The sequence below is a fragment of the Diceros bicornis genome, chromosome 10 (genome assembly GCF_020826845.1).
Source record: "Diceros bicornis minor isolate mBicDic1 chromosome 10, mDicBic1.mat.cur, whole genome shotgun sequence".
Taxonomy (NCBI): Eukaryota; Metazoa; Chordata; class Mammalia; order Perissodactyla; family Rhinocerotidae; genus Diceros; species Diceros bicornis.
Genome location: NC_080749.1, coordinates 33,628,240 through 33,641,785, shown reverse-complemented (window position 1 = coordinate 33,641,785; position 13,546 = coordinate 33,628,240). Strand labels below are relative to the sequence as shown.

At 41.4% G+C, this 13,546-nt stretch overlaps 1 protein-coding gene across 5 annotated transcripts in view; it reads right to left on the bottom strand.

Moving 5' to 3' along the window:
* Positions 1–13,546, bottom strand: part of LYPD6 (LY6/PLAUR domain containing 6) — a 121,430-nt gene that overhangs the window by 18,376 nt on the left and 89,508 nt on the right. For all 5 annotated transcript variants that reach the window (XM_058548940.1, XM_058548942.1, XM_058548941.1 and 2 more), the window contains 2 exons: positions 12,774–12,962; positions 5,226–5,324 (listed from right to left, as the gene is read on the bottom strand). In XM_058548940.1, the coding sequence (XP_058404923.1) occupies positions 5,226–5,324; positions 12,774–12,891 (217 nt within the window). In that variant the 5' untranslated portion in view covers positions 12,892–12,962. The remainder of the gene's footprint in view (positions 1–5,225; positions 5,325–12,773; positions 12,963–13,546) is intronic.

The following is a 13,546-nucleotide window of genomic DNA, read 5'->3' as shown; positions in this document are numbered from 1 at the left end:
CATTGGCACAGCAACTCTGGAAAACAGGTAGACAGGATCCGGTAAAGCCAAAACGTACATGCCACATGTCTGGCAACCCCGCTCCCTGGGATAGACCTAGCATACATACGCGGACCAAAAGACATGCACAAGGATGCTCACAGCATTCAAAATCTGGAAACAATCCAAATGTTCATCAACAGTGGAATGGATGAATTTTAGTACATTCACATAATGGTCTACTATACATCTGTGAGAAAGAATGACTTTGCTGCTCACAAAGACATGGCTGAATTTCACACATAGAATGTGGGAAAGAAAGGAGTACCCTCTATATGGTTCCATTTATATAAAACTCAATGACACTAGTCACAATTGTCTTACCTTTGGGAGGTGGAGTGTAATGACTGGGGGACCCCAGTGGCTTTCTGGGGTTCTATGGCCTAACATGGATGACAGACACAAAGCATGTACACTTTGTGAAAATTCAACAAGCTGTGCACTCATGATGTGTTCATTTTCTGGTATGTATGATAAACTTTAACAAACTTTACTTTAAAAAAGGAGGAAGTCTAAGACTTCCACTTAGCAATATCATCTGACACCATCTCATTTCACAGCAGCTAGAAGCGTTGAATGACATATAACCAAAACCTTTTGTAAATGTACAAATGAACTCTCCAGAAAGTAAGGGAAATCCCAGGGGTAGACACTGAGTAAGGTATTGATTTCTTTACCCTGGGGAGGTGGTGTTAATAGATAAACTATAAGAAGATGCAAGGCTTTGGGTCCTTATGGGGTTTAGAGCTAGAGCAGGGACCCCTGTACAGTGGCAGAAACCTTGGAGGGCTATATCCTAAGGGTAAGATTGCCTTAAAGAGAAAAAAAATCCAGCTTTAGGTAAAGTAAAACAAAAAGGTTGTCTGTCTCAGCCTGGGCTCTGTCTGAAAAAAAGTCAACAATAAAGAAGTGTTTCTGACAATTTGTAACCATGGGGCTTGTCTTCAGTTGAGCTGGGGATCACATTTATATTCCGTGCTTACACCAGATAACACTATAGAAAGAGCCGGGACATGCTCAGCTTTTTCTTCACTTGCACAGAAAAACAGTGAGCAACACAGAAGCTGGAACCAAAAGGATACGTGTTCCTCTATCTCAAGATTTCTCTTGGTCTGATTTTATATCAGCAATAATTTTTGAATGAAGATTTTGCCTCAGAGGGAGGCATCTGCACTTCATAATTAAGAAGGAACATAAAATCCTTGGCGGCTCAGGTATCCTCCACAGAACAAGCCTTTTAAAAAACTGTAATGTTTTTGACTTGACATTTAATTCCATAGACTCTTAATAAACACTTACACAGTCCCTCTCTCAAGGAGCTCTTCATCTCACAGCAAAGAAAAGTCACAGGCAAAACCACATGGATCTGAGCACGTGACACTTAACTCTTGTTTTCCTTCACCAGTTCCTTCAACTGGTCTCTCATATAACATACTTTCAAGATCCTTTCCCATTCTGGTTCACAAAGTCAAGAAAATTACACAGGTTTATAAAAAGTGGTTGATGAAATTAAGGATATTGCAAAGGAAGTGCTCAGGGACCAAAGATTAAAGGGAAGCCAGCAAGTGAAGCAGAGTCCATTATGGAGGGCATTGTAAATTCTCATTTCTAGGGAGAGAGTATGGTACCATGACTCTGTAAGCACCAGAGGCAATAACAATGTAATAGAGGAGAAAGTACTCACATAACACACATTTTGAAAGTGAGAGTGACAGGGAACCCGAGTTAGCTAGAGGTGGCTGGCTAATGCCCCCACTGCCCCTCAGAGCAATTCTAGTTAGGGCAAGGCTTTCTTGATGCTTCTTTGACCAAATGATGATTCACAACAAGGCTGTTGAACCTGTAAGCAAGCTTAGCCTCAGCCACTAAGATACACTGAGTCTCTGTGCACATCCACACGACTGAGATTAGCTTTCGAAAATACTTGAAATACAAGCAATCCCCTAAGCAATTTGGGATGTGAGCTTATTCCACAGAGACAAGATTAAACACACACATGAAATGATTTTTTCACTTTCGACAAGTTATTTTCACATCACGTGATAATTAAAACCAAGTTAAACATGTCACAAAATAAACAAACAAAAAACCAGGAATGTCCCAGAAAGCCGGGATGTCTTTCCATAGCAGGTACTGAGCTGCCCTTACTAAGCCTGTTGGTAATCCTATACCTGCTTCAAACAAACTAATAATCAACAGAAAAAACAAATCTGGGGTTAGTCAGTAGTTTTCAGTAGTTAGACACATTTTATATTTTAACCTAATAATGTTGGCATTATTTTCTTTGTTAGAAACATCTGGAGAAACCTAGAGCAAAGGTGAGATGGCTCATGGGAAACGTGGCTGGTCAGGAAGAAAGCTGAGGGAGACTTCACCTTGTCTTGCTCTAGTCCTCACTCCTTACCTGACGTCTGAGACCCCGTAAAACAACCTGGCTCCACTATCCTGCCCCTACTGTTATCAGACATAAACTAGTTGCTTCAACTGGTTCCGGTCTCTCCCGGTCCACTGAGCACACTTGGGGAAGCCTGTCTCCACGCCTTTGCTCTGAGTGACTTCCTGGAAGACACGCCCTCTTCACCCTTCCACCCCCACGGCCCCCTTGTTGGGCTGCTGCTATCTTCCCAGCCCATGACGCTGTCACTGGCCACCTCAGCCCCCAAGGAGCAATTCTTCCCTTAAAGTCCCACAGCATTTAATGCCATATTTCATTTGGCACTTGCCTTTGTCCTGCTATTTCTGACACTTGATATGTTCAGATTTTATCTCCCCAGCTAAACTGCCTGCTCATTGAAAGAAGAAACCAGATTCTGATCTTTCACTGCATAATCCCCCAAAGGGCCTGGCATTGTTGTTCTGTGTGTGAACCTCAGGGCATCACTTTCCATTTATCCCTAAAAATTTAAGGACAAAAAGATAAAGTGGGAGGAAAATAAAAGGGAACAGGAGAAATTGTGTAACGACCTCTGATACTTCAGGTATCTGTACTTTAGAAGGATAGATTTTGACCTTGAAAGAAAGGATCAAGATGGAACTTCCACAAAAAAAAAAAAAAGAAGATGGAACTTCTTTTCCTGAGAGGAATTCAAGCAGAGTGCTATTGATCTCTGTTTTCTCTTTGTGACAGGGACATACCTGTGCACCAGCAGACTTGGACTGGGCATCCAAAGCCCAAGAGAGCACCAGTTTACAACCCCTGCTTTTCCTCTGCATCATCTCTGCTAGGGCAATACTGAGAAAAGCACTGTCGTGTTTTCTGTATAGGAGCTCTGGCCAGTGGCAACAGTATCAAAAGCTAATATGTCAGCTTTGTCCCAGCAGGAACCAGTGCAAAAGTTATTGGCTACACAAGTAAATCATCCTCCAGAATCACTGTTTACAGGGGTTTTCAAATTTTGCTGCATATTAGAACTACCTGGGGAGCTTTTAAAAATCCTTATGCCCAGCTGTACCCCATACCATTCAAATACGAGTCTCTGGGAATGGACCCAGGCATCAGATGTTTTAAAATTTTACCCTGTGATTTCAACGTGCCATGAAGTTTGAGAAGCAGTGATTTAACCAGGTCCATCAGCAATCTACCCAACCGTTCATTCTGCAGTGGTGATGTTAGAAAACTCCGGCTCATTCCAAAATGAGCATGCGACTGCAGAAGGCAATGTGGGCAAGACTCATCTTTGATTACTCGGATGGCTGGATATCCAGCTTGTGACTAAGCCAATCTTCAGTGTCTCCATATTTTTCTCTTGCCTGTGGTCTTTCCCATTAGCGTCTCTACCTCAAAGTAAACGAGAGGAATCTAGCAATGACAACACTACATTTCGCTTTCTATTAGTGGGGAGAGGAGCTTCCAGTGGTTCTTGCCTGTGACAGTTCATTAGATCACCTGGGATATTTAAACACATCCATGCAGGGCCCACATCTCAGAGATGTGGGCTCAACTTGTGTGGAGCTGTGGTTCTTAACATGTGGTCTCCAGACCAGCAGCATCTGCGTCACCTGGGAATGCTTGAGAAATACAAATTCTTAGGCTCCATCTCAGACTTACTGAATCAGAAACTTCGAAGGAGGGAGGGCAGAGGGAGGCAGAAATCTGTGTTTTAATAAGCCCTCCAAGGAATGATGATCATGCTGAAGTCTGAGTACCACTGGTTTAGGCAGGCATGGGTTCCAGTGATTCTGAAAAAACCCACAGATGTTCCTACTGGGCAACCTAGGTGGGGACTCATAGGGTTAAACAGTACTGGCTTAGGTGGTGACATTTGTTTCTTAATTGCAGTTTCCACGCTCTCCCAATGTCCAATCCTCCAGGAGAGACAAAGCGCCTTTCACTGGGGTGAGTATGAGAGCTCTTGCGTTCTGTTGAAAAAAAATACATTCGGTGTTGGTGTGTTCAGTCATTTTAACAACTGAATTAGATCAGCAGCAAAGCCCATCTAACTACTACTACTCGCTCAAACATTTGTCAATAAAATGACCCATCCAAATCATCTCCCCATTAAACGAATAGACTTTCCTCCAAAAATAAAACAGCCAATTAACAGTGACTCCATAGCCAAATATAACCATCTTTTTAATTCAATAGGATAAAAGAGATATGAATATGAATACGAGGCATCTCCTTCATTTTGCAATGGGCCTTTGGGTCAAAATTTCGTGCTTTGATTGGGCATCCATCTCATCCTTCAAAGAGAACTTAATAGTTTAAAAAGCTCAGGGTTTTTATTTGTGCAGTGATGACATTCAGAATTCTAGCTTTCATGCAGTCTCAGGATAGAAGCCTCTGGCAAGCTATGTAATAAATAGAATCTTTATATGAACATCGATTCATACTTTACATAAAGGAAGTTACTGTGCAGTGACTAAAGCTTCCAAGAGTGGATTACAGGCTGGTTGTTCTCTTCTTGTCCTGCATTTGGCTGGGCCTGGGGGTGGGAAGTATCCCTCAGCTCTTTTGGAGCTCCAACAAAGCTTCACGAGAAAGGGGGCAATCCTACGGGTCAGTTTATATCTCTGAGTCTCTGATGATAAGTTACTGGTGTAGTATGAAAGATCTACTATTAGCCTTAGACAAGAGAAGCGGCTGAGATGGCAAGCATGCCTCTCTCGCTACATGCATCAAAGTCAACAGGGCCGTTCACTCATGGACAGCTCTGGTGACCCCAATCTGTCTACTGAGAGTTTACCTCGAGGACAGTAGATGTCTGGAGCCCATCGGTTGCACTCATAATTGTCTGCTGCCTTTTCACAGGTGAAACACTTAAATCCACCAGGATATGGTGTGGCTACAAAAAAGATCAAGAGAAAAGACTGTTTTAGACTGAGCACAGAATCTTGCATTGTGAAGTTAGACATTTTCATTTTTTAAAAAGGACTCTCAAAACAGCCTGGCAGTTTCTTAAAAAACTAAACATGCAACTACTATATGACTCAGCAATTGTACTCTTGGGCATTTATCCCTAAGAAATGAAAAGTTACATTTGCACAAAAATCTGTATGTAAATGTTTACAGCAACTTTATTCATAATAGCCAAAACTAGAAGCAACCCAGATATCCTTCAATGGGTGGATGGTTAAACAAACTGTGGTATATCCATACTATGAAATAATAGTCAGCAATAAAAATGAACTATTAATACATTCAATAACCTGGATGAATTTCCAGGGAATTATGCTGAGTGAAAAAAGTCAATCCCAAAAGGTTATATACTGTATGATTCCATTTATGTAACATTTTTTAAATGAGAAAATTTTAGAAATGGGGAAAAGATTAGTGGTTGCCAGGGGTTAGGGATGGGAGTCGTAGCAGGGAGGGTTAGAGTAAGGTGGGTGTGAGGCCGACAGGAGGAGTCCTTGTGCGATTAAAACTGTTCAGTATCTTGACTTGCTGGTGAAGACACAAACGTACACATTCGATAAAATCATGAAGAACTAAATACACACACACACACAAACACATGCACAAATGAACACAAATAAAACTAAGGAGGTCTTAATAAGACCAGTGGATTGATGTATAATGTCAATAACCTGGTTGTGATATTATTCTACAGTTTTCCAAAATGTTCCCATTGGGGGAAACTGGATAAAGTATAGATGGACTCTCTCTATATTATTTCTTACAACTGCTTATGAATCTACAATTATCACAATAAAAATTTCAATTAAAAATGGTACTCTGGCTTTCCAATGATTTACTTTTGTGTCAACTTATGTAGACACGTCAACATGTAATATAAATATTAGGTTCAATCATTAAAAATTTTCTGATGTTTGACCATTTTTTACCTACAAAAGTGGCAATTTCTTTGGTTCAATCTAATACTTTTATCAGTCGGATGTGACATGGTTAAGAATACCTGGGGATGGTAAGTATCAGCTAAGAGGAGGGTCTTCATGGCTAAAATACATGGTGCCTATGCAGAGGTGACCCTCCTAAGGGGCCTCTTGGGCCCGTGTCCAACGTCCACTGGGCAGCACGCTGAGGGCACGTGGGGAGGCGAATGCACTACAGGCTCCCAGCTCCAGCTGGAGGGATGTGTAATTCCAGGAAGCCCTTCCTATGGATCCCCTTCTCATCCCACCCCCGAACTGCCTCTTCCTGCCTTTCCACGAGACTGTCCTCCAGGTACCTGTATTCCCTGCTCTGCATTTATGCTCAGGCGAGAGGTGTCCCATGAGAGTCATACTCTAGAGAGTGCCCAGCACACCGGGGCCTCGTTGGCATTTAAGGACGGATCCACAGGGAATGTCAGGCGAGATTGTCCCTGTCCTTTTCACTGCTGGGCTTTTACCGTCTGCTTAGCTCTAACCATTTGCTTGCTTTGCTGCTTCGAGTTTTGCCTTTCATAAACAGAACTTGTGTGTGTGTGTATTTTTAATTTGTAAAATTACCTGGCCTGTTTGAAAGCTGCCAACACTCAGACACTTCATCTGCAGGAGCCAACTGTTCTCCCTCGCAGATGGCTGAGCCTGCATATCCCACTGGCGGAAATAATCATCTCAGGGTAAATTGCTTTGCCCACATGGAACCAATTAAGTATGTTATCAAAAATAAATGAAGGAGGCAGCAGCTTAAGACCAGAATTATGGGCCAGATATAACTTTGATTTTCACCTTGCCTAGAATAGCTGCCCATCCTTGCACTTGCAATATTTCACAGAGCCGACTCTGACCATATCCAATAACCTAACATGATCAAAAGTCATAAAGCCTAAAAAAGACAGGTAACTGGACCTTTTTATGGGCCCATTTGAGAGTTCTATGTTCCTCCAAGTAGTTGGTGACTCAAACTCATAAATAGAATGATAAGTACATGGATTGTCTTAGAAAACAAGGGATGAAAAGCAGCTTAGACATAGCCGTCCAACCACTTCATTTCCAATGAGGAAATTTCCCTATGGCTAAACATGCTCTCCTTATCATGTAATTACAATAAAACAGAATTAAACTATTTTGTAAAACTACACACAAATAATTTTTTTTAAAGATTTTATTTATTTATTTTTCCCCCCAGAGCCCCCGTAGATAGTTGTATGTCATAGCTGCACATCCTTCTAGTTGCTGTATGTGGGATGTGGCCTCAGCATGGCCGGAGAAGCGGTGCGTCGGTGCACGCCCGGGGTCTGAATCCTGGGCCGCCAGCAGCAGAGCGCGCGCACTTAACCGCTAAGCCACGGGGCCGGCCCCACAAATAATTTTTATATCTCCACATCCCACCACCCAGATAGGTGGGTTAACATTTGAGTTGAAAGAGTCTAGTTTAGGTCAGTACATGCCTGAAGAATTTAAAAAAAAGAGGTTCTTCTATTCTAAAGCCATTCAATATTCTTATGGACATTTTAATTAGCTTATTTTTACAAATACTGTTGTGAAAAAAACCACGCAATATAATTATTGTGATTGGATACATTAAAAAATAGTTTCACTATCAACTTTAAAATAGTTAATATATAAATATGTTTAAAAGATAGAATTTTAAAATAATTTGTAGAACTTGAAGTAGAATTATCAAAGTAGGAGTTTTGTAAAAAAGATGTAAACGATTTGTCAAAGAACAGCATTTCTCAAAAAATGATCATATTCACCAAGGTTTATGACTGCAAGCTAGCTGTACCACTTCAGCTTGCATGATTAATTCACCAGAGTATCCAATTTTATCTGTCTGTCACTGCAGCCAGTAAAACTTTTAGCTGGAATGTTGGATTAGTTATTCCTGGAAACTTTCCCATCAAAGAGATAAATTAAGAACTTTGAATGAAGATTGACGATCCAGCCGTTCCAAGAATAAACTTATTGAGAACCTAGCACTAATAAGTTCTAGTGTTCCCAAATTTGGATTATTTAATAGACTCTTCAAAATTATCTTTTGCAAGACTAGTGACATATTAAATTAAACACTGTCATTTCTTACACAAGTAGGCCTGGACTCTGAAATTAACTCAAAGTATATCAAAATTGAAATGGGAACATGAGCTAAAACACTATGGTAGCAAGATAAAGCTTTGTTTCAAATCATTTATCTCTGAGTACGTTTATCAGCACATATCACTGACAATTAACCAAATGATCTCCGTCTTGGTGAGTTTTATTTTTAAATCTACAACTTCATATCTGTGTACATCCTCGACGATGACAGTCTCATATTTTCCTATGGGAACTTGTATTTACATCTTGGCAGATAGCACTGATCAGTGAATAATTAAACCCTTTTCACTGACAAATCTCTGCAAATAGACTCAGCTCTGAGTCAACAATTATAGCAGAATACCAAATAATGGTTAAATTCGTCCCCTGGAAATATTTAGCCAACAATAAGGTCTACAGATGAACAACTATCTGCAGTAACTTGCTAACTGACACTGCATCTGATAAAGAAGTTTTTTAAAAAGACAGAAAGAGATTTCTAAGAGATGTGCTATTTTCCTCTTTGTTACTTCAAAGCATTACAGAGCAAGTTAGAGTTTCAAATCGGTGTGGCCCCAGCTGTGAATGAATCTAATTTGGCTCTTGATCACAGAGTTAATAAGCTTAGGACTCTGTATTTCAGGGCATAAGTCCTTGGTCCCTCAAGAGAAGGTGATTGCAAAGAAAAAAAGAAATGCCAAAGTGCCCAGTTACTTCCTGTAACATAATCTGTCCATTAGCTCTCACGGTCAGCCGTAGTTCAACTAACCGTAATTCATTTGTAAGGCATCGGAAAAGATTCCTCTTTGTTTCCATCTCTTGGAACTTTTGCCTGGACAAAGGCCTTCAGTTGCCACAACCGTGGTGAGAAGAGAACCTTATTTTGAAATGTATGCTGATGTGTAATGCATCCAAACTTTTTTCATTCTTGCCAAATTAATTTCCATTGTTTTTGGAAACTGGATGCAAATATAAACTTTCTAGAAATCTAATAAATTGATCTTCCTTCTCAGTCTACTTGGCAACAAAATATTGTCAGTGTAATTTTATTACCTTGAACATATTTCTGATAGAAATGCATTTCTTAGTACTTTCCTAGAAAGTCCCCTTACTCCCTAAGACTTACGTAGTATAGAATTGTGAAAAAATTTCAGTGGCTCTCTATGTGGGCACAAGCAACCTCCCCGCCCCCGCAGGGATATAGCTCTTTGGTCCACATGATTAAGGAAAGACTCAGAATATGCAACCAGAGACAAACTGGATTTTCAGGAAAGGTTTCTATTACAAGGAAAGAAATGGAGGCCAAGAACAGGCTGCATCCAGTTAGGACGTTCAATTCCGCTATCTCGCATGATGTCTAACAACCAAATAAGTAGCTCCATTTCTTGTAATACTAACTCCTGTTTTGAAGGTTTTCATTAGGCTTTGGTACTTTAATCATGGCTAGGAAGAAATTCATCATTTTTCACATGAAAAAAGAAAAACAATACAAATTACAGAAAATAATGTTATTGAGGACAGTGCCTCAAGTTTGAAAGCCATACAGTTTATTTCTTTTAAAGGCTTAGAAGCTTCAAAGATCAGGGAACCAGAGCACAAAGATTAGTCATGGGAGGCTGAACTTTCCCAACCCGGGTTCCAATCTCACCCCACTTATTATCTCTGAGGGCTGTCTGGGGCCCAGGAGAAATGAGTTTATGTTCATCTGGTGTAGAAAACTTTGCGTGTCTTCTCCCATCTCTGCCATCACTGCATCTTTCCTTGGACAGGTTCCGAGCTGCATCTAACATTAAAGGCATCTGGCTTACCCGCTGACCCCAAGAAAGCTGTTTGTGCCTCCATCTACAAAGTGAGGCGATTATATTAATAATTCAAAATCAGAATAATTCCACGTTTCCCTCATATATTTTTTATGGTCTATGTTCTACAGAAACTTGCTTATTTGTAGAAAGATCGCTCCATCTAAACATGGCCTAGTGGGTGTCGCTCAGGGGCAGAAGACCAAGACTGTTAAAAAATCAAATGTAAAAACAAGCAAGCAAACACCAAAAACTTCTGAAATACTGCAGAGAAATGTGAAGTGAACTCTGCTTTAAAGTGGGCAGCGTAAACAAAGTTCTGGCCAAGTAGGAACCATGGATAGTAACTTCAGTCCAGCAAGAACTTATACTCCTCAAGACCAGTTATGGAGACCCTGCCAAAGAACTCAGCCCAGACCTGCTGGTGAATTGTCTACATACAATCTAGCCCAGGAACCACTCTTCTCTCCTTCTCCCTATGTCAAAATCGTATCAGAAAACTCCACCAATTCTTTCCACATGGAGAGTTCTTTTTAATCGAGCCATGGCTCTATTTAATTAACATAGGTCACATGAGCGGAACTTTTCCACTAACTTCTAAAGAGCAGAAGTGATTGCCCCTCTGCCCTGGCGGAGCTCATCCTTCCAAGATCCCATTCTGAAATGGAGCTTCCAGCGACGGGCCCCCACTCAACCCGGGCACTGACCCAGCACAGGACTAAGGCACAAGTGGTGTGTGTGTTTGTTTTGTTCTTGTTCACGTCAATCCAATCCCCTCGATTTCCCTCCTACCCTGTGTATACAATCATAGCCTCAGAGAAGGCCACACGGGGCCCGTTTTGCAGCCCGGTAACTAGCGAGTCTGTTACTGAAGAGGACAAAGAATCCCACAGAAGCCGGAAGTCCTGGCAATCAAACCTATGAGACTGAAATCCAGGTTTGTGTTCACCATGTCTGATAAAAAAGCAGTGTTGTTTGAAAAAAAGAACAATGTGATCCTAGGAAACAGGCAAGTATCAAAACACCTTGTTTTCATGAATATTACTCAAAGTAAACAGACCTGCAAAAACAAGCAGCCAGATAATCTTCTCACACAATTAGCCAGTAGGCACCAGCCTATCCTGGTGAGCATGTACAATAGAAATAAGTCTAAAGGAGCTATTTGCTACCTGTCGAAAGGATATTTGAGTGAAAAAATTAGAGCAATGTGTTTTCAGCACCCTCAATTTACTGTCTGAGCCAATTACAACAACATAATAGACAACAAGCATCCGATTACCTATTATGTATGTACCTAGTATCTTATGGATGTTATTTCTAGCCCTCAAAATAATGCTACAGGGAATGTATGATTTTATCTACTTTAGAAATGTGGAAATTAACACTTAGACAGATTCCCCTCACATTTATTGAGCATTTACTACAGCTGACACTCAGCGCTAAGTGCTTTGCTTGCATTATTTTAGTTAATCTTCACGACGTTAGGGAACTGATTTCAAGTCAAAAGGCTATGAAGCAGCTGAGCTAGCTGCTGACCCGAGGTCAGGCAGATGCCAAACCCCTGTGCATTCCTTGGACCACCTCTCCTCTAACCCACAACTTTTAGACATTAAATATTCTAACAGTATGGCATGGAAGGAGTCCAAGTGGCTGCCTCTGCTTTGCAGACTGTAAGATCCTCAAAACCAAGGGCTATGTTTTATTTGCCTTTATACCATGCGTGTCTGTCACAAGGCTTGACGCACAGTAGACACTCAAACAATGTTTGTTGCACAGAACATTTCAAGAGAGTCATGCACCTCAGGGCCAATGCCAAAGGTCAGCAAATACACAGTACACCCCACTCTCGCTGCCACGGGGCAATCCAGAGGATCCAAAGACAAATAAAGGAGATGAGATAAACAGAGATGGTAACCAAGAGGAAGTAAAACTGCTGTGTTTTCCAAAGTGTGATCCTTAGAATATTGACAGAGGCACCTGAAATTCTTGGCTGAAAGCAAAAATCCATGGGGACAGCCCAAGCTGTATGCAATCAGACACTCTAGGAAAGGGATCTGGGCATCTACATTATTATGCACTCCCTAGATAATTCTTAAACACAGGAAACCCGAAGGGATAGAGAATAGGAAGGTGCAGAAGGCAATTATGTTGAAACTCAGAATTAGAGGCACAGACAGGAAGACCAGCTATTATCTTGCCTATAAAGGATTGATCTTTTACACCTTCCTCCTGGGACATGGTGGTTCATTTTGATAACTGCCTGGCTGGCACAAGTCAAAGGGAAGGGTGTTCAGAATCAGAGCAAGTGTGTAGGGAACAGAGAAAACAAGCCTAATAATTTGGCTTAAAATAAACACGCTATAAAAAGGTGAAGGTAAAATATACAGCATCTTTGGTAGCACCTGCACCTCTAATTAAATCACCAGAGGTTTCCCCTGCAGAGAAGGCTGCCGTCTCCTGGCCATTTTTCAACTCATGTCTTATTCAAAGTAAAGTGACATTTCTGCAGCAAAGAGAACAGAGTCTTACTTGAAGGGTGGAGGTAGATAATGTCTTTCACTGTGAAGTCTCGGGACTGAGCAGCTTTCAGACAATCAGCCAGCAGGCTCAGGAGCAGGAGCCAGGCCAGGGCAGGGCCAGGTTCCATGGCAGACCCAGGCGTCACTCATACAGGGCACCCAGGAGCGGGGACTCAGGATGACAGGAGAGAACTCGTACCTGAAATATGAAGCAAGATTCATCTCAGTGTCTAACTCGAGAAAGCTATGGGAGACTTGGCTGAGTTCTTCTGTTGGTGGGATGGGCTGGGGAGGCACACGGAGCTGAGGGCACAAGGAAGTGGCTCAACATGGAGAGAAACTTTATAAATGGTAATTTTAGAGCACTTAGAAAATTCCAGCCCAAATCTATTCTTAATCAGGTCGCTAAAGCTCCATTGGTAGCAGTCCCCTCTAATATCCAGCAGAGATGGTATCAAGAGAGATTGAATTTTAATGAAATCCAGCTATTTTTGCCAGGAGGCCACGGGATGGCTGCCAGAATGCAACAATAAATAAGTCAGGTATGAAAGCTCATAGGCATTTCCTTGATAATGGTGAAGGCCAGGTATGCGAGTGCAGCCTTCCGGGGTCATGTTGCCCAGGCAGACCTGTACAGGGTAGACTTTCAGATTTGTAAAAAAAGAAATGTAGGGAAATTGGCTTCTCCCAAACCAAAAAGTGCCTTCATAGCTCAAAATCTCCTTAACGTAAGTAACATTATTGGCCTGGTACTGTTGAAGTGCTTTGCATATATCACTCTGT